General features: G+C 39.5%; 1 protein-coding gene across 9 annotated transcripts in view; it reads right to left on the bottom strand.

Moving 5' to 3' along the window:
• Positions 1–2,784: 2,784 nt before the first annotated feature.
• Positions 2,785–21,970, bottom strand: part of CNOT4 (CCR4-NOT transcription complex subunit 4) — a 91,002-nt gene continuing 71,816 nt past the window's right edge. For 6 of the 9 annotated variants that reach the window (XM_075498212.1, XM_075498150.1, XM_075498141.1 and 3 more), the window contains 2 exons: positions 4,949–5,161; positions 2,785–4,180 (listed from right to left, as the gene is read on the bottom strand). In XM_075498212.1, coding sequence (XP_075354327.1) covers positions 3,879–4,180; positions 4,949–5,161 — 515 coding nt within the window. In that variant the 3' untranslated portion in view covers positions 2,785–3,878. The remainder of the gene's footprint in view (positions 4,181–4,948; positions 5,162–21,970) is intronic. The other 3 variants (XM_075498187.1, XM_075498197.1, XM_075498205.1) reach the window with 1 other exon arrangement.

Here is a 21,970-nt window from a genome sequence, read left to right as displayed (position 1 = left end):
AGCTCTACAGAGCTGTAAAAAACCCAAACCAAAACAGGACAAACGAACACACAAAATGAAAAAACCCAAAACCACCACCACCACCCAAACCAAACCAAATCCACCCCCCACAAGAAAACCCAAACACACTGCATTTTCCCTAAAATCCAACATCTTGAATGCCTATGATTTGTCTCAGAAATATACTTTTTGGACAACAAAGTCTATGATGGAGGAGAAGGAAAATAAAAGCTTGGAGTTCAGGAACTACAATGCAAACCCCAAACCCAACTTCATAATTAAAAACTGTCATGCAAATTGGCAATGGTGTTTTAAGTATGGTTAGAGCAGCCCTGTCAAGACACTGCATTTATAAGGGCACATACCTGCTCACACTTGACTTGCAAGTAGGAAATGGAAGTTATAGAAGGAAGGAGAAGGAATTTATGCAATGGCTCCTCACCTTACCTAGAAGGTGACACTCCTTGCTGTACTCCAGAGAAACATCATTCCCTTATTAGATATTAAAAAGAAAAAAAAAAAAGCAGCCATGAACCCTTAGTATCAGTCCAGCACTGCTGATTCCTAAATTACTCTGCTTGAATTGAGAAGTTGTTGAAAATGCAACACAACTTCTTGTACCAACACATTCATGGTTAATAACTCCCTTCCTTCCTTCAACACACATTCATATCCATTTTGGAGGCAGAATCTGGTCTATCCTCTTTCTCCAATTTCATCTCCACCAGACACCATCTACCAAATGTGCTGCTAGTCCTGGGTCACCAGCCTTTTAGTCAGGCGCCATTTTTGGCTTAATACAAGGGAGAGCTGCAAGTGTCCATACAATATATAAAACAGATCATGCACTGAGATGATCACATGGACGCTCTCCTTTCAATAGAAGTTCCTGTACAGAATTTCTTGTCACAAGAAGAGTCCATCAACAACAAAAACCTCAGGAGAAACTAATTGAGCTCCACACGGTTGAACAGAGTGAAATGCCAGGTGGCTTCCTGTCTGCAGGAGTCTGTATCAGGCAGTAGATAAAGCTAGGCTAAGAGAGGCAGAAGCCACCACCCACCCCAGTCAATCTGAACACTGATATATTTTAATATTATAACACCAATGTTACCCAACAAGAAGTCTTTTTTTTTTGGGGGGGGGGGGGGAAGGCACCATAAAAAGAAAAAAAATCATTCCATTTTAAACTTTTTCCTTAAGGCTAAGTTTAGACAGTAGGCCAACCACACAAGCTATCGTATGGCAACAGGGAATAAGTGCTCTCCTGAGCAGCCGAAGCCTATTTTCTAGTGGTAACAGACCACAAGCATAGTTTTCCTTCAGTGCATCCTGAACTGTGGCAAAGAAACAAATCAAGAACTGAAGAAGGTGGCAGCTTCAGGAATTGCTGTGGTACATGGGAAACAATTAGAGCTGCTTTGGGAGGCTTGCTTATTTTCAGGGTCAGGAAAGGCACCCTTCTAAAAAAGAAATGTTAAAGGTCAAAAAATGTCTGTCTTAACAAGTGGGGAAGGGGGGGGAGGGGGGGAAGAGAGAAACAAAACACCCATTGCATCTTTACCAGCACCTCCAGCAGACTGTTCCCACTGGGTTGCTTCCCAGTGCCAGGGGCAGCAGCAGGCAGTGCCACAGGAGAAGACCTTCCCAGCCTGCAGTCCCAGCAGGCAGCGCTTCTCCTTCCACCACCAGCAGTTGCAGCAGGGGATTGTGCAGGGGCTGACTGGGCAAGAAAAACCATTGTTTGCTTTGCGGGGGAGCGTTGGCATCAAAGGGCATGCACATTCTCCCAAGTAACCAGGGCACACGACTGATCTGCAGCAACGATAGGATGCCTGTCCCGAAACAGTACATGCAGTTCCTTAACACAGACTGTAAATACAGCACTAAACGGCAACACAGCTAAGAGAAGAGCAAAAGTGGGCAATCACCAACAAGTGATGTTTTACAAAGCAGGATATTTAGAGTCACTTTATGCAGATTCAACGCCTGGTTCTCCTGTCCAGCGATCGATTCAGGACTTGCTCCCACTCCCTGGACCATGAAAAAGGCCAGTCCCCTCCCGCCCTGTTAGGCACCCACAGTTCAGCGGTGTGAATTCCCTTCCTTGCCCCTGCCAGCAGCAAACATTTTAGGAGGGCAGCCAGCCTGAACTATATAGCTTACACCAGGTGAGAAATCCTTCTGCACAGGCATCTCGAGGATTTCAGGCTCTCTGCCATCCTCATGAGCTACGTCAATCCAGCACCCCCGTCACAAGGTTGCTGGTTTTAAATATCTCTGGCTGGAAGTGTAAGAGCTTGTTGGAGGCCTTCTGTATGTTAAGAGCTCTTCATCCCCTGTGGTGCAGTAACAATATTTTACACCTTTAAAGGGAGGATGCTGACAGAAACAGGGAGTTGTAACTAGAATTCTTTGCCACACCTTCAGACACATTATTGCACGCTATCTGTCCCAGGTGCCATGGCATTTAATTCAGAAAGTATAAACAAGTTTTTCATGCTTCAGATTTAAAAGGATACCACCAATAAAAGGTTAGAGACAGATAGCGTCTACCTATTGCCATAAGTAAAGACAACAGAATCCCTTTAAAAATTTAAAGTGTGTATGCTTTTTCTACCCTTCAATACAGAAGTCACCATGCAAAGCAACATTTCCATGAAAAAGTAGCTCCAGTTTAGATGAACAGGGAAAAAAATCCAAACACGCAATAACACACAGTTTTACCAAATGCAGTAATTAAACATCCAAGTTAAAAAAAAAACCCAAAAAGCAAACACAAAGTCATCATCAAGTTTTCTGTTTTATTTAAGATTTTAGTTTTAATTCTGAAGAAAGAGGTACATTTCCTTGGTTTTAGTTTTAGCGTCAGGTTATAACCATGTTTATTTATCTGTTTCTTTTTTCCTGTCTTTTCAATACTGCACAAACGTCCAGAAACTACAGGGTTAAGTAAAAGCTGCAGGCAGAGGAGGTCAGAGGTTGCTCCTGATGGTGATCATGTGGCCCCAATGCAGTGCTATCCCAGAGTGCCCTAATCAGGTGAATCTTTGTTTTTTTTAAAAAAAAGAAAGAGAGACTGACAGAGGAGACTGAAAGACTGAAGTAAATATCACTCGTGTTTCAGCTGCTTATAATTATATTATGTATACACTAGGTATTAAATCTGTGAATACTTTTAAAACATTAAAGTTTACTTTAAATCTAAAGCCAAAATTAAAGAAAAATCTTATTCTCCCCTCTTTAAACCACTCTTTAGCAACATGCCAGTTACTCATAGCTATAAGTGTTTTGTCTTTCAACACACTTCATGTCAAACTGACTGACACAAAATCCCCTTCTCAAAAAAAAAACCAAACCCCAACATAGCAATTTCCCTGTGTAGTGCCACACTGAATGCAAAATAAATGCTAGGCCACTGCTTGCCCCACATGTTCAGTAAATTCATTTAAATTAAATACCTTTTTCACATTTCTGCATTTGATTCTGCATTGCATTTTTTCCCCTACTGCAGATTGACACTTTTCCACTATGCAGAAATACTCATGTGCAAAAGACATAAGACAGTAATATTCTCCTTAAGCATTGAGACTGCATTTTGATTTCTCTCTCTCTTTTTTTTTTCCTTAGAATGGTTAGAAAATATTTCAAACAGTGTATTTCAAACACTGGCTCAGCAGAAACTCAACAAAAAGATACGGTCATGACCCTGCGATGGCATTGCATTTGGGGGGGAGGTTTGATCAGGAACTGGATTCTTCAGAAAGAAAGATATGACAGGGAACAGTAGGTGGGCATGGGGAGGAGTCAGGGTGGGACACTTCCTGCATTTCTAACGTTTTGGGTTTTATTTTTCTTTTTTTCTTTTTCTTCCTTTCCTAATGACGATCCAGCGCTGAGCTCTGTAGTAGATCTGTGGGGTTTTTACTGGGGGGTCTGAAGGCTGTCTGAAAGCCTGGGGGTGGGGAATGGAAGCTGGTGGGGTTTGAAGGAGGAGAGTAGGGATTCCAACTGGCTCTGTGCAGAGGGATCTGTGTGCCGAAGGGGTTACTGTGGTGCGTCTGTGATGGCGCTGCACTGGGGCCGTCCACCTCTGTGAGGGCCTGAAGAGATTTTAGCCAATGTGGAGGATTGTCATCTTGAAGGGTGTCTAAACTGTTTCCTGTGGAGGCTGGGATACCTACAAAGAGAAGAAAAAAAACACAGGGATACAGGCAAGTCAGAGCAGAAGCAATAAGCTGAGCATGAAGGAGGTCAATTTAACCTAACAAAAAGCAACAGTGAGAAAACATGATTAGTTTGTACAGAGAATGCATTTTATATTATTAGATATAATTACCCTGCCCACAAAACATTTAACATTAAATCCAGATAGGAAAAGTTTCCCCCTCAGAGCACTTCATAAACCACACATTTTTCTACCAAACATCCTGTGCAAGGACTGCATCCCTGTTGACATGACCTTACCACACCAAAATACCAGTACACTGCATGCTTCATCTCCTGCTCTGCCTACTTGAACCATGCTTCAGCCTCTCTAACAATGAAACACAACCAGACAGCCTTATAAAAGAGAGCTTTATAAACAAGTGGAGTATGTCCCTTTTTAAATAAAAAAGTCCAGTGAATGCCTTCAGTGCCTCAGGACCAGCGGCGCACATACCGGACATGCCATCCAGCAGAAGGGACACCTACATTGACCCTATAGATAAACGCTGATCCGCCTGACTGCCTGCAAAGGTCCCGGGCATGCATTGCAAAGGCCTAAGTGACACTTTGTTATACCTAGCGGTTCCACAAAAATTCCTGGGCCCTTGAGGTTTTGTGGATGGAAGCTGGAAGAGACCACCGCATACTGACTTTTTCTTTTTTCCAGATGTAAATCAGTTTGTGCCAAATACCCATTTGATGGTTTGCCAGCGGAGCTGAAGGAGTGAGAAACGGTTACCTGTGATAATTGCGGGGTCCATCCAGCTGCCAGGGCTGTCCCAATTCAGGCTGTCGGTGGTGGCAGTGTTGGACGTTGGTACACTGTGGTTGGCGTTGGAGGGGGAAGAAGCATTGGGCAGTCCACCAAAGTTGATGTTAATGTTCGGTAGAAGTGCCCTTAGCCCGTCCTGCCATTCCTTCATATTTAAACTCTCTACAGAACTGCTGTTGTCTGGGAGATTTACCAACAAAAAAAATGAAAGATAAAAAAATAAAAAGCTGAAGTTAGAAACAGATGTCCTTCTTTGGTGGGGTATGGGATTTTGTTTTTACTTTTTAAGCTAAGCATTTAATACTCTCCCTGTCCAAAAACTAGGGTCAATGTTTATATGATTAATTACTCAGAGGGGCTGGCAGGTTTTAAACCAAGTGTAAGGGAATGGGAGAAAGATTTAACTCCTCCCCCAATTCATATTTCCCCAATTTTCAGTTCACTGACTCAAATAATCGAGGGCACAGTGGCTCTCCCTCTATTACTAATAGGGGAAAACCTACCAGATCCTTTATGAGAATACCTCTGTTGCAAGCTAGATAACCCAATTCGGCTGCTTTATTAATGGACAGCAGGCTCAAAAGGGTTGTTTTCTTTGAAGTATATTAAAATGAAGAAAGGCTAGGTAGGGCTTTGCAATAGAAACCGAACATGAGGAACCAGGGAGGCGGAGGAATATCACAAAAGTTTTTTGTTTTGTTATAGCTCGCTCATTCACAGCCCTATAGATGTTCTTCTGAAGAAAATGGTAATTAGGTTCTCATGAAGTTGGAGGGAGTGCAATTTCCTCTTGCAGTTGAAGAACAGTAGTGAAAATTCTTTAGAGACCTTTCAGAATAATTCCCGACACAGCAACATCCTCAAAACTTCGGTTAGAAGCAAACCAGCTGGACACCAAAACAGGCAAGTCTCAACTATTTGCCTGAATGTTTCAGGGCATGTATTGAAAGGACAACAGGATAACGTGGCTATTAGCACTACAGCAAATGATCCCTAAACATAAATGTTAAACCATGCTATCTAGAACAGACTATCAGGTTCTACGATCCATCTCCTGCTTTAGGCATCTCGAAGCAAAACAAACCAGACACAAACATCCTAGTATTTATCAGCCAATACAGAAAGTCATACTTGACTTGTGGTCAAATATATTTGAAAAAGAAAGTGTTGGGTAGTACATTGGCAGTATGCTCTTTTTGACAAAAACCTAGAATGCAACTTTTTTTTTTTTAAACCATCTCTGCCTGTCCTAATTGAAGAAAGGACCTTGATGTCAATCAGAAGTATTACAGTGAGATACTTACATAATACTGCTACTTCATTAACAACGGAAGAGATTTAAGTCTTCACGGAAAATTAAGGGCTATCACTAACTTGCAACTCTGTATGTTGGAGAGTGAAGAAAGCAGTCTCACTTGCTATCAAAACCTGCCTTGGCAACTTTTGTAAAGCTGAATGCTCAGAAAGAACTGATGTCTTGAGCAATTACCTTTTTGTAAGTAGAGGGGGGGGGGGAAGCAAGTTCTTGAAATCCTGTGCTTTCACGCAGAACTTTCCTTCCCCAGGCCAGAGTTTTTTTTTAGAATAAGCTTTTATATAAGATTCTGCTTCTGCACAGAATTACAGCAAGCAACTTCAATCACAAATCACAGCAAGACATACCTCAGTCCATGTAACCAACTGAACTTCAAAACAAACTCCTATGCAAATCTGCTACATCCACTTTGCCTATGACGACTGTTGGAGCAATGCATTCATTTCTAACCCTGTGCATGCCTAATGCAGCTGTTCTAATACAGGCATCCATCTGCATACATGTCCCCACGTAGCAGGACAGCAGCTGACACCTAGATCTGTGGCCAGACTGATGCTGCACATGGAGCCTGGACAGATAACAGCACAGATACAAAGAGTGTACTACCAAAATCATCCTCTGTCCCTGAGCAAGTTTGCAGAATACATTTGACCACAGATTCTGGAAGGTTTACAGCCAACTACTGTTATCACCGCTCACTGGCTGAGGCTGAGGAATCACTCCTCCTCAGAGGTGACAGCGTGAGGTACCTACATGGGGAGGACAGACAACTCCTAAGCACTCTCATAAACAAAGACAAGACAGGTCAAAAATCAGGTAGTGGAAGTAAACCCAAAAGTCTGCCCGTTACTACATGCATGATGAAAATCATCATTACTACATCTAAAGATGTAACATTACTACATGTAATGTTAGGACAATTGTCCTTTCAACTTAATCTAAAGATGTAGTAATGTTACTAACATGTTACATGTTACTACATCTAAAGATTAAAATTTTAAGTGCTACAGTAGAAAAAAAAAATAGCAGTAACAGAACTGCAGCTCTTCCTCAAGCAAGTAACCTAAGATCAGCTTTTTAGTAACACCTTAGCACACAGATTCAATCAAGCTTCCAGACATAAGTGTAACTGTATTCACACACAGTGTGCAGCAATATGCTCTGTGGGGCCTGGTGTACAAGTCACTTTGGGTGGAAAAAAAAGCAGGCTTATCAGCAATTTGTTCTGTGTTCCTTTAGCATCAAGCCGTAGTGCATACAGCTGGCTTTCACTTCTACTTTCGTTTCTCCTACTGTAAACCAAATCACTTTCTGTTCCCTCCAGAGCTCCCACTTTTTTCTCTGCAATACTAATGCACACAATAAACAGGTTTTTTAAAGAGTCCGGTGCAATACATTTTTCATTCAAACCCATGATCCTGGGGGTTAAAAAAAAAAATCAAAATTTTAAAAAGTATTAGTCAAATATCCTTGACAGGTATTTGCTCACCACCCTCCTGAACATCCATAAGCCTATTTGAGACAAGTTCTAGATCCATTTTTCAGAACAAAAGTAGCCAGCTCACCATCACAGAAATAACTGTGCAACAGATTCTGCATGGTACACCACTAGTTTCCACTTTATTTTCTCACTGCTGCTTCCAACAGCCTGTGCAAAGAAATGCAGCTCAGTTTAATTACTTGCTTCTATTACAAGGCAAAAAGCACAGAAAAGATGCCTACTCAGACCACACATGACTGAACATACTCATTGCAATACCTGTGACCTGGGGATCTGCAAGCTCGTGATGATCTTAATCATGGACATTACTAACCCCCAACATGCCCTCAAAGCTCATGTGCAAGAAAATAAACGTGTAGTAAACTACACACCTGCAACATATCATTGAGGAAGTCTAATGAAGACAAAGCCAGCAAGATATCATACTTTTAAGGAATGAGATAGGAAAATAAATGTAGTAGGGCATTAGGCTACCTTAGGCTAAGAAAAACATATTTTTGTCATGGTATTCTCCACTTAAAAAATATGTAATTCAGCATACATAAGAGTCCAGAAAGATAGCAAGCAGTTGAGATACAAGATTTTCATGGAACAGAAAAGGCTGGCACTGTTTGGTGAGGAGACATTAATCTGCAAGGCAGGCATAGTCCACTACTGCTGTGTACCCTTTCTAACAAAGAACAAAAGAAAGTAAGAAGAAACTGAGGAAGACTGTCCTTTACCTCAACTGTCAGTACAAAATCCACTTGGAATCACAGAAGTCAAGAGATAAAAGGCCTGAAATGATTCGGTATCTATACAAACTGTATTATTTGCTAGCAATATGGAAGTTTGTTTATTAAAAAACTTGTACTCCTGGGTACAAAAGGAACAAAACAGAGAATTCCAAAAGATTTATTCTTTCCCAGATGGCTGGGTTTGTGGGGCTGAAAGGCAAGCTATGACAAAAACATTGCCCTCTGACACCAAAGAAAAAGCAACACATTACTCAGGTGTCTGTAACAGGGTTTTCCAGCTTGGCTAATAAATGCACAGAGTAAAAAGAAAAAAACAAAACAAAAAAACCCAAAAAACACCAAACAACAAAAAACACCAAACATGACCAAACTTTCACGGCTTTGTCAGACTCCCAGCCTCTAAGGAGAAATACTGCAATTAAATTATTCTTGTAATACGGGATCTGGTAAGGGATTAAAATGCATTAAGGTGTTAAAGTAGATGGGATCAGTAGCAAATGCAATGCTCTACAACGTTCCCTGCACTGCCCTCTGAGGCCTCAGTTCCTGGCTATAATAGGTAAAACACCCAGTTAGAAAAAATCCTGATATAACCCAAGTACACGAGCAATCTCCAGACACCATACAGCAATACCCAAACCAAACAATTAAATCATCATGTCTTTGCTGGAGTCTGACAAGTTTTAAACAAGAACCCAAGTGAAAATGCAAGTCTACCCCAAAGGCAGGAGTTACTTCCACCACCTGAAGAAAATACCTTCAGAAGAAATTACTACTCATCCCTCAGCTAGTTTGTTACTTAAGTTTATGCTTCACCATGAAGCTAGTACCGTAGTTAAAAATTAGAAAAGGTTAGCTCTCGGTTAATACAGATCTATTAAAAACAGCATTTGCCTATTATCTTTCTCTACTTCTAAACTTAATTGGTTGAAGGGAGTAATTTTTTGACTAGCTAGCAGACCTCTCAGTTGGTCATCATAACTTAGGGGTTTGAGAACCAATACACCACTGTTTCCCTCTCTCAAGGAGTGGAAACACTGTCTCCTTCCATAGCCTCATCCTAACTTAAAGCAGTATGTCCATGGACAGTGGGAAAACATAGACAAAAGCAAGTTAAAACCCAGTTGACTGCAATGAAAAGATTTTACACACCAAGATAAATTGGAGATTCCTCCTGCCATGCCCTGGCTTTGTCTCCGAGAGAATAACTTGGTGAAGCATCACTGAAAGCACCACTATTCACATGAAAAATAGGCTCAAATACACATCCTGAACTCCAGTCTTCCCTTGATGTGCATTTCATAATCCTATCTGGTCTAGTGGAAACTTGTGTTTACAGAGGTGAACAGATCCCACAGTTCTAGCACTGAACTTTTTCACACGTCTGAGGTAGTATGCCAACATGAAATAAAAGCACTTGTATGTAACATTTTCAAAGTCAACCACTGTCTTAAAGTGGCAAAGGAAGAAAAAAAAGCTTCATCACAAACTTAACCTGTCCACCCAATTTAAACAGAAAATACTTAAAGTTAGCTTAAAATAGAATAGGATTGAGAAGCCTGAACATGCATCTGTATGAAAACTGGTCATTTAATGAATTTCTAAATTAAATCATTGCCCCATCATGACATCCTACCAGAGAGTCTGGTAGTGTTACTTCAATATCCTCTACCTGCAATGCCTTCTCATTATTCCTTCAAATCAGGCAAAGCAGCGTGTATTTGAGGGAGAGACAGCAAAGAAGATAATGGCCAAGCCAGAAACACTGTTCTGTTGCACATAATCAATACTTTAAAAGATGTTTGCACAAGCGTCAGCTGCATTGACACGGGCTGTTCCGTGACTTCATAAATTCTGGCAAATGACACCACAATGTACACCCAAAAGTGTTTCAGATTTGGCTGCCACCACATTTGTGATGTTGATGCGCTTGATCTTTTATATTAAGGGTAATGGGATAGCATGTCTTACAGTTTACTTGGCGGGAGACAAGCCCACTAGAATGAATGTCCTACAGAGACTAGACCGTTTCAAATTATTGCCACAGTTCCGATACAGGTCTATGGTCAAATCCATATCAAAATTCACATAGTACATGCTTAAATAAATATGACTAATAGCAAAGATCACAAGACCATCACATTAAGTAAGTATAAAGCAAGTGTATTTCTTTGCTCTGCCAAAATTATATTCCAAGCTATTACAAGAGCCTGATTTCTTACTGTATAAAACCATTAAATATCTTTATGCCAAGAGTCCTAAATATTCTAGTCCTGCTGAAAAGCAAACAGTCCTGCAAACCTAGGTTGCAATTATTTATTTCTTTTTTAAGAACCCATCTGTATGCTGTGTGTGACGAAGGTACACAACAGTGCTACAGAGGAGCTTCAAATAAGCAGAAGAAATTCAGATTAAAACCATCCTATTAGAGAAAAATAAACTTATTAGCAATGTCACGTGCCTGGCTGCACAGAGTAGCAACAAAAGAAGTGAAGAAATTATCAAGGTGTATTCAGTAATAGAACGGCTATTGCAATGACCTGCTTGTAAGGAGGCCTTTGTGAAATCTTAAAGGACACTGTACAGTAACAGTTAGTTTTGAAGCCTTGGCAAGACCACCAGAATGACAAAGTTGGGGGGGGGGGGGGGGGGGTGGGGTGCAGGGAAGAACAGAAAAGACTACCAGAAAGAGTTCACCAGGAGTCTTTCAACTCAATTAGAAACAAATGGGGCCACCAGAAAAGCATACCCTTTGCAGTGACATCCCTGTTAGTCCCAGCCTGCGCTTTGTGATACCATTTTCACAGATACCACAGATAGTCTGTGCTTTCTGTGAAACAGCCTGTTACCCTGTTCCGAGAAGTGACTGGGGCTTCTCTATTTTCATCTCAAAATGACTTTCCACTATTAGTATTTCTATTTCACAAAAAGTTGTCCAATATTTCACTCTGAGGGGGAATAGAAGGAGAGGACGTTTTCCCACATCCTAAAATGAAACAATCCCCATCACATTAGATAAACTCAGAAGCCTTTCATCCAAAGCTTGTATACTTAACCATCAACAGTTATGACAAAAACTGTACCTGTCTCACTTTAATATGACTAATAAGCTTGTTTGCTTATGGAGTTTTTACAACCATGAGTAAAATCCCATTTAAACTGCAACGGTCTGAAGGATTTCACTCTCAGACTTCATTGATTCTGTATATCTATGATTTCTAGGAATCCCACAATGCTTAAACCAAACGATAGTTTCACCCATTCACGAAGGCCTGAGAACATCACTGGCAGATTAAAGAAGATGGAATCTGTCCACATTTAAACAGCAGCGCTGCCCATCAGGAATACAAGTAGCCACTTCATATTAGGGAGATATCAAATGACAGGAGCACTAGAAGATAAAGCTGTTTGAAGGCAACATTTAAAAGCCTCACTGACATTCTCTACACACAGGAAGCAACTTGGCAATCCACTAAAACAGCTTTCTAAGTGCCATTCCACAGTGCAGATTTCAAATGAAAGTCTTAACGGTCGTGAGCTCTAAGAGCTGGGGAAACAAAAGAAGTGTGCATACATACACACACACGTATATGTACATACACAAAATTGGCTTCTGTAGTCAAGAGACACCAGTCTGTCCTCAGCTTTACAATAATGCAAGTAAAGCAGCTTTTACCTTGATTCCACATTGATTTCTATGGATATATTAATTCCAAGTGTACCAAATTTAGAAGATAGCCATGTAAATAAAAAAAGCACTATTTTTCAATTTAAAATAAATCAAGTGCAACTTAACATGCCAGTAAGCCAAACTATCAAGTAAAAGAGGAATATACTGAATTCTAAAGTACACACTTCAAAGGGGAAAAGGAGTTTTTCGAAGTAATTTTCATTCTTGATGAAGATCTGACAGTACAACCTTTAAGGTTTCTGTAACTAAATAAGTGTTAAGAGTCAGAAGATTTAATTTATTTTCAGGGGAAATCCCTTCTACAACACCAGTGAGGGGACAGCTCATCTTAGATATTCAATAAGAAGATTCATATTTGCTTGTATGCACGGTGTCAGAATTTTATTAGGTTTGAGAAAAGCAATTTTACATTAAGTATTCTGAAGAGTTCCTGTGATTGACTTATACTTCCCATGGCTCAAGAGACCAAATCTAATACATAATTATAGCAGCCAGCCACCCAATTTTAAGCTATAAGTAAATTCCAAATTGAGATTCTAACTTGCTTTGAAAAACATACTTGACTTGATATCAGATGTTTCCACAGTATTTCACCGTTTTTTATTACTGACTTTTTAATCGTTTACTGCTAAAAACATAGTGGTCAAGTGCAGGACTTCAATCAAGTTGGGGCCCACTGTCCTGCATACAAAAAAGACAATATATTCTGTAATGCTTCCACCTTAGTCAATAAATAACCTCTTTTTCATGTGAACTAACAAGACGTTTCCTCATCCAAGAAAAGGACCCCATAAGAAAATAGCCAGTTCTCACTACTGATAATCTTAAATATTAACATAAACCTAAACTGAGTGCACAAAGACTGTTAAGATACTGAAACGCAGGTAATAGATACCTGAATCCTACATACAGAACAGTTTGATTAAAAAGCTCAGAAGATATGCAATTCCATTCATCTGAGAAAACAAAGTTCATTTTAATCTAAGTATACCTGCTGCTTACTTTTAGATCCTGCATCAGGGTTCAATCTCACCAGGTTACCCTATCTGTCAATAAAAAAACCTTTGACCTCAAATGAAAATTCTGTGTGTACAAGTGTACTTGTGGGTACATGCATAGACATATGCATAAATAAAAGCAAAATATATGGAATTTGCCTATGGCCAATGCAATAACTAGAATTATCAAAGAAAAAAATCAGATCTTCAAAGATATATCAATAATTAGCAAGAGTCTATCTAGTTATGAAGGTTCAGGATTCCAGGGGTACCCAACCAATCCTCTGACCAAGGCTGAGAGACCAGCATTAGCGAAGTGAATGCATACTCTGAGAAATGATAAACTCATTTTCAATTTTTCCACAGCCGTAACAAACAATTAAGTCTTATGTATATTTGTAGATACTTCAATCATTCTGTGGGAAGATCAGATAAACTGCAAGAAAGCTGAGAAGAAAAACAAACCTTCCATGACATGAAATTCATTCCGATTACTAAATGCTGTCTTCCAATAGAGGTGACCCACTTTTTAAATACTTTTTTTTTTTTTAAATTAATACCTTTGGGAACAAGCTGAACTTCAAATGAGGTTGTGATGTAGAAGGAACCAAGAGATGGCAAAGGATGGAAAAGATCAGATTCCACACACACACACACCCCCCAACATGTTTGGTATCACTGCGAAGAGAAACACTTTTTGTAAAGCTGCTCTTTTAATTGCTGTTATCCCTTCAGGATATTTAATTTACATTCCTCCCCCAACACACTTTTTTAAAAGATTATATTTGCCCTTTCTCAATGGTTCTTCAAGTTGGTGCATTTCAAAATGTGTTTACACATGAACTGTCTGTGCTTTTTGCTAAAATTCAGCAGTCATAATCCATATTTTGTGATATGGACTTGACCCAGAAGGAGCCGAAGTTTCAGGTCTGTGCCCAAGGCACAGCCTCTTGTTAGACACTGCTACTAACAGGTGGCACTGCCAAATGTACTGATTTCCAGTCTTTAAAGGGAAAATGCCAGGTTTTTAGCATCACTAAGTCAATTACATCTTTTAACTCATGCTAGTGGTTTACCATTTTGAAGTGCCAGTTTGGTATTTTAGAAAAGCATCCAAGAGAACACAGCACCCTGAAGCTAAGCATCTGCCTTGCTGGAGGAGGGAGACAGATGCTACACCAGCCAACGGAGCTGCCTCTTGCGCTACTGCAGAGCTGTCCCGAGATCTTACGGGTTACCTATGAAAGGAAACAGCCTTTCTAACTTTTGGTGAACCAGCCCTAAAGAGGAAGGGAAAAGTTCTATAAGCAATAAATGCAGTCTTCCATCCCTAAAACACAGGCAAAGGTCCAACATTTAGTGCAGCTGAAGCTCATTTGGTGACACTACTACAGACACGAACAGTCAGGAAATTTGGTGTGAAATACCTCCCATGTGCTTGTTTCCCCCTGCTTCTGTGGAAGAGTTACCCAAAAAGCTGTCAGGACTGATGGTCCAGAATGCAAACTGGGTCAGCCATTCAGGCCACCTATTTCAGCCAATACCGCATTTATTTCAAGTCTAGTAGTGTTAATGTGATTAGTCATTCCTCTGATGTATTGCAGCCAAGAGAAGTTAAGAGGATTTTTTTTTTTTTTTTTTTTACACTTTTTTCTTTATATTTTTGTCACATTTTCTTCTTCTGAAATAAAATTACACATTTAAAAATAGGCATCTTACTACTCAAAAAAGTGGGATGCCTGTCTTTCACTGGCATCCCTAATAATCTTACAATCAAAGATTTTAAGAAATTCGTAAGAGCTTAAAACCAAGCTCCCAGAGATGAGGGCACAGATATTTATGTATTGAGCTTTATTTGGAACAGTATCTCCTATACAATCACAAGAAAAAATTCCACAGGGTTTTAAAAGCAGTTGCAATATTAGCACTGAAAAGGCACTGGGAGGGAAGGGTGGGTGTGTGAGATGAGATTTTGGAACAGATGGAGAAGTAGCACGACTTAAAGGACAGGTGCTGTGGATGAAGTTCTCTCAGAGGCCGTGACAAGATTACACTAAGGAAGGCAGGCCTTAGCAGTAAATGTAGAAAATGTAAGGGAGTTAAGGCACAAGGCACCAGGGGTAGGACAAGGAATATCCTAGAAGATTTCAAACAGTGTGACTTCAATCTTGACACAATCTTTTAATATTTTGGAAATTAACCCAAAATCCCACTTCCATTTACTTTATTTTAAGCCTAGCAGCACCACCCTGGGTACATTAAAAAAAACCCCACCTCCAGAGCAACGGAAGCAAGCAAGCCAAAAGTTTATTTCAAATTGAATTTTTTCCATATTGTGCTGAACACTTCACCTCTTCAGCAGTGAAATAGAAAAACAGTTGTGATGGGAAATAAAAGGAGAATGAATTTTGGGGGTGGGGGATACAGACACAAAGCACCTCCTAAAGAAGGGGGGTGGGGGCCCAAGAACCTCCCTGTAAAGAAAAGGGATGCAGCAGGCATAAGGACTGATGAGAAGAACAAAATATTCAGTGGCAAAGGCTGCACTAAGAACAGTCATCTTTGTTGAGGAAAAAAGGACACACAGGGTCTATGCAAGGGTCAGCAAAAGCAATACTGAAACAGCTGAGGGTCATTTACAAACAGTATTTTTCATTTTAGAATTTCAAAGCACTGTCCGGGCCTTTATTTTCAAATGAGGAGTGACCTTGATATCAGGGTAACATATCCACTTCTGAGAGGAGCTGCTCTGCACTCTGGAAAGACACAGGCCTTTGGAGGTGCCGCACGTGGTGCCAACTAATAGTTGTATTAGCCAAGATTTTCACCAGATTTCCTATTTTCAATATTTATACCTAATCAGAGAAAGACTTCAGCAATAGGCAGCTATAGATCTAACCAGGGGCACAGAAAAGACAACATTCAGCTGCCATGCTTTCTGCCCAGCTGCTGTCGGAAAGCCAGATGTCAAGGAAGACCATCAAGTGAGCAAGCAGTCTTCAAAGGATTAGGACAGAAAATTAATGGACTAATGCATCTTTTACTGTTAAGAGTAAGGCCATCAATACTTAAAAACGGCAGTAAACCTTTCATATATTGTCAGGTCAAGAGGAAAAGTGTAGCAAAAATGCTCTTTCAACTACTGCATCCAAATAAAGGGATGTGAGGCAGCACTGTTTAAGTCACATTGCCTGTTGCTAGGGTATGGGATTAAATGCATTTTGTACACAACATCTGGAGAATTTTAAGTTTTACAACATGCTGAATTCAACAGCCATACCACATGGGCCAGACCCTCTTTCAAAAAGGCATAGTGGCAGAAGCAGACCCACCCCAAAACCCCATACCAAATTATTATCCTGAGACCACAGAAAAGTGACAGCTGCTATGCTGCAAATTCCATTTTTTTTTGTTCCACGACTGTATAAAACAAGCCATGTATTTCTTTGTTCAGGATACAGAATCAACTCTCAAGAATCAACCCAGAGAGAGGAGACAAAGTCAAAAGGACAAAGGTCAAATAAGGACAAAGGTCAAATAAGAAATGTGTGCCCCAAATGGAAATTAGGTTACACTTTGAGGAAATACCAAGTCACACAAGGACTCAGTGTTAAAGGCAGAGCATGTCAATGCTAATTCTGATATCCCACCCTTCTCTGTGGTCTAAACTAAGTCTTTTAAACAATATGATCATAGCCAACGTAAAGGGGTCTTCCCTTGTTTTACTAAAACGTTGTCCAAAAGGTAGCATTAGGCAAGAAAGGACTTGATGTTCAAGACAAATTCAATAGCTGGGGGCATGGAGGCCAGAAAATTTGAAGTGGGAGAAGATGCACCACCATAAGTTGTTCAGATATGGAAGAGCTCAGGACTTAAAATAAATGGGAAGAAGGTGGACCTTCTTCATTGCTTTGCCCCCCCCTGCTACCAACTATTGCTTCACAAAAAACCTAAATGCAGGCAAGACTCAAAAATGCACACGCTAATCCCTGTCTTGATAAGGAATGCAACACCACTACCACAGAGACTGCTGGATGGCACCCAAACTTTATAGAACTGTCTATTTATTGTCTCAATCTCATCTTTAAATATACATAATTTCATCAATTAGGCTGTGCATATTAAAAGAGACATAAGCCACAACATCAAAACAAAAAGGTCTTGAGAGAACAAAATTTTGACTTGTCAATTATATTCAACTACAAAAACTTATGACATTCAAGCCCCCCGTTTTGAAGTTTCAGGAACAGTTCACAGAAGTCTACTGCAATCTCCACATCAATGGGCTTCATGGCTAAAATAATTTGATGGATTTTACAGTGGTTATCTTCAAGGACAACGGGTAAAACTTTTTTCTTCCCCTACCCTAAACAGGATTTAATTCTTCATGCTTCCTATCTGTCTCTGTGTCCACTTGACTATTTCCTCTATCTTAGATTTCTAATATATGCCTGATATACATAAATTGCCTGTCTGTGTTCAAGAAGTATTTGGACAATGCTCTGAGATGTATGGTTTAATATTTAGGCTGCCCTGTGTGGAGTCAGGAGTTGGACTCGATGATCCTTGTGGGTCCCCTTCCAACTCCAGGGGTTTCAATGATTTATGTGGGAAGAATATACACACAATATTATGTAGCATCGGTCTTGGAAGAGTTCAAATTTCAAACTATCTCATTATTATTGAATTTATAAGTTCCTACAATTAGGTTTTCTCTCATTTGGAATTATGTTCAGGATAACTATTAAATTAAAAATGAAATAACAGCCAGTGTTTCAAAATGTAATGTACTTCATCTTGCATAGATCTGACAGGAAAGGTGGATTAACCATTGACAACTTTTTCTCATACCTTTAACTGTGTGAATTTGGTCTTCTATTTTTTCTATGTAATAAAATCAATGTCTATCAATCACTCAGTAAACTCAAGAAATAAAACTATGTATTTCTATTTTCCCCATTATTAATATGCATGCAACTCATTTTATAAACATGTCTCAAAACATACTGTTAATCTGAGACCTACTTTACTCTATGATCCAATACTACACCTATTATTTTAGAACACGCCACCAGGCAGTAGGGTAGCAAAGATGACAGCGTATTAGCTATCAAATTACAAAGAGTTTCCTGTTATCCTAAAGTTACATAAAAATAAAGGCACACACCCACCCACGTTGCTCTCAGTGGATCTCTCCTTTGGCATTACCTGCAGAATAAAGGATAGCTGCTGTCTTATATTCTTAGGATAGCTTGCACACAACCTAGGGTAAGATTGCTTTTAGCAACAATCATGCTGTCGAAGAAGAAGTCACCGAACTTTCCTCCTGAAGCACAGTTACACAATTATAATTACACAGTAAATTGTCTAATCCATCCCACACCAGAGAAAAGCAACAAGCCTACATCGTCCCTTACAATGAGAACACGTAACATCTGCTACGGTTTGCAAAATCATACAGTGGGGGGAGAAAAAAATGCTAGTTTGGGAATCAGTCAATCAAAAAGTTCATTTAAATATGGGTTGGGGACAAATGTATGCCTGATGAATGACACATTTCAAGTATATGCATAATAACACATGATTGACTTCATAATTTTATTGTGTCATTTCACTGGAAACTGCAGAATGAGTTTAATAAATACTACTTCCTCTGAGAAACAGGCTACCAATTCCATATAGAAATTATTTTTAAATGAGCGCTTAAAAAAAATGTAGGTAGTGCCTGTGTCCCTCCATTTAAATCTGGTGCACATCACAAAACAGCCTTACCTGGAGCTGTGGGGTTATGAATACAGTACAGCTCCGATTCTTGACTGAACAAAAGGTAGCTTCAGAACATTACATTTAACATGTCACACATAAGCGTTTCAAATTCATGTGAATACTAATGCCTATGTAAAGCAGAAGCAGCAGCAGTTTAAAAGATACCATTTTCTTCATACAAGCTTCCAAAGCATAAATACGCTTAGTGAAGTCAACTAAAATTGGATTTAGAAAGCCTAGAAAATAGTATACTAACTTCATATGAAGTTATAAAAGTTTTTAGATCCACTTGTTTTCACATAAATGAAATAGAAAAGTTGAAAAGGGTTGACTAAATAAAGCAGGTAAACGCATTGAATAAATGAATGGCGTTTTTCATGGTTTGTTTTTTAATTACTGGTCCAGTATTATCTGCTTTAGGAATTTATAGTCCTGTAAAAAACTGTGACCAAAAACCTTCGGAAACATAACAACTTCAACAGCAGCTAAGGGTCTCTGCTAGAAGACAATGTGAAGTTTCACCTGCACTAGGTTTCTTTTGCTGTTACATCTGAAACAGCTGAGTTGATGACATTTTCTAAAACACACTAATACAGGCTAACAAAACAGCTAACAAAAAGGAGCTTCAGGTATACTACAACTAATCTCTCCATACTGCTAAATAGCTAATTATGATATATACCGCCTTTCTAGCAGGTCAGCTACAGTCTGTTATAAAGCACTGTAATAAAGTCCCACCAGTATGATTTCTCTGTACTTGTACACCACTTTCTTCCCCCAACCCCACCAGACAGCTGTATCTGCAAATCAAATGAGGAACCTAGGAAGATTCTGTAATTATATACCTGCTACTGATAGATTAAAAGCAAGCATAAAGAACAGGAATCATTCTTTCAAAAAGAATATAAAAGGAATTTGTTGAGAGCCTGTACACTAGATACGGATTTGAAAAGACAGAATAATCAATAAGTTGGAAACTAAGTCAGCACACAAAAAAAGAGGTATGAGGGCATCTCCTGACTTTCAAATATTATTTGTACTTCTGAAGCAGATCACTAAAGACAACCCTAGGCACTAAATACCATACAAACAACACAAATCCATAACCCAGCAAACAAAATCAGAACTATATGAGATTTCAGCTGATTTCTGACAACAGAAAAGAAAAAGGAGTAATCTGTGTTTGTGTAAATGATTCTTTTTTCAAGATATATCAAAGCTGACATGTAGATCAGCTGAGACATGTTTGCACTGCATCAACGGCTGCTATCTAATTGTCAGCCAGGCAACTAACAATGTTTTCTATAACAAGAGATTAAGACCAACTCAAAGGAACTTTCCATAGAGACTACAGCAGATGTTTATTTTCTGGTTTTAGCACTGTATCTGCCAAAAATATTTTGAGATTAATTGGTTCTAGCAGTTGCATACAAAAAAGGATATACTTAAAGATCAACTCTGTTGCCTTTAAAACGTATGGGGGAAGTACATAGCATGGGCTGTGCATCAACCAACACCACACAACTGGCTCTTCGGGAGTCGTACCAAGGATCTATGAGTCTTCTACAAACAAAAAGGTCCACTTTCAAACTGCCAAAGGCAATTAAAATAATGCAATTTAAAGAATACTTTCGCAAACCTAGAATCAACCTGTGCTACAAACAGATCTTTTTCAACACTAAGGGATTTTTCTGGTCCCCCTACTCCAGAAGATAGTCTTGTTACTGGCCCCTTGAACCAGCAATTTTTAGAACTGAGTGGTAAAGATGAAACTTGATGTCTTGCAATGTTCCTGGAAGTTCTGTGTAGTTTAGGGGAGAGTGAGCAACAACTTGCAGTGCTATGACTGCATTTTTGACTCCACATAATTTTTTTTTTTTTTTTAAAAACACTTCAGTGTAACCAGTATCAGTTATTTTAGTCTAAAAAACTTTGCCACTGCCAGTATAAAGAGTTTTGAACTACTTGCATTTGTAGTCTGGACCAAGTGTTTATACTATGAATCAGCATAAGGACCCTACAGCAGTACTGTAGCTTCAACAAGCCTCCTCCTCCTAAGAGGACAAAGTACAGGGAAGTAACAGCCAAAATTAGCTCTTATACTAGAGCATCAAAAACACAGTGACGTTTTCTAGGTCACTTTCTTATAGTATAGCTAGTACTTCTCAAAACACTGGCAACCTCTCAAGCAGTTTTCTCCATCTCAAGGCTACAAAGAGCTTACAGAGACTTTATACCTGCAGTTGATTATACGCTTAATACATTCCCCCCCCTCCCCCCCGTTAGGAAAAGAGAACCTGTTTGGGCCAAGCTAAATCGGAAGCAGGGAAGGACTTCAAACTCCAGAAGTGAATTTTTAATCAAGATAATTATTGTTACAATTAGCTCCTTAGTTGTAACATTTACTGCAAGAGCCTATCAATCCATTCAGGGCAGCCTGAACTGGCCTGACTGCACATTTATTTTCCTCCAGCATAACAATCCTCACAATCAGGATGAATCCTCTTATACACATTGCAAGCATCCATTCAGTGAAAGATTAGCATAATATTAAGGCCATCTGAAGTACAGAAATGAACAGCACTGAATGTTTTATTGTGCAGCCATTTGGTTATGCGCAAGAGGGAACAACCCAGCCAAGACATCTGGCACAAATTACCATCATTACAATTTTTTGCACAATTTTAAGAACTCTGGTCAGCACCTGCATGTCGATGTGGAAATTGCAATGTGCTTCCAGGGCCTACTCTTAAGGAAAGCCAGTCTGGCAAGACTGAAGAACCAAAATACCACTCTGCTTTGGCACAAAATTAAGCGGGCACAGAATACTCCACCTTCCTTATAAAGCTCAATATTACAAGGCTAAACATCCAGATACATTAAAAAAAAAAACTGAAAGGGTCTATTTAAAACAATATTCCTCCTTCTGTTCATAAGCCTACGATAGTCAAGAGATACCACTCTACCACTTGTAGCTGGCT

This window comes from Mycteria americana, chromosome 1 (genome assembly GCF_035582795.1).
Source record: "Mycteria americana isolate JAX WOST 10 ecotype Jacksonville Zoo and Gardens chromosome 1, USCA_MyAme_1.0, whole genome shotgun sequence".
NCBI classification, from domain to species: Eukaryota; Metazoa; Chordata; class Aves; order Ciconiiformes; family Ciconiidae; genus Mycteria; species Mycteria americana.
The sequence above is the reverse complement of the archived record's forward strand: the minus strand, read 5'-3'. Positions and strand labels throughout refer to the sequence as shown.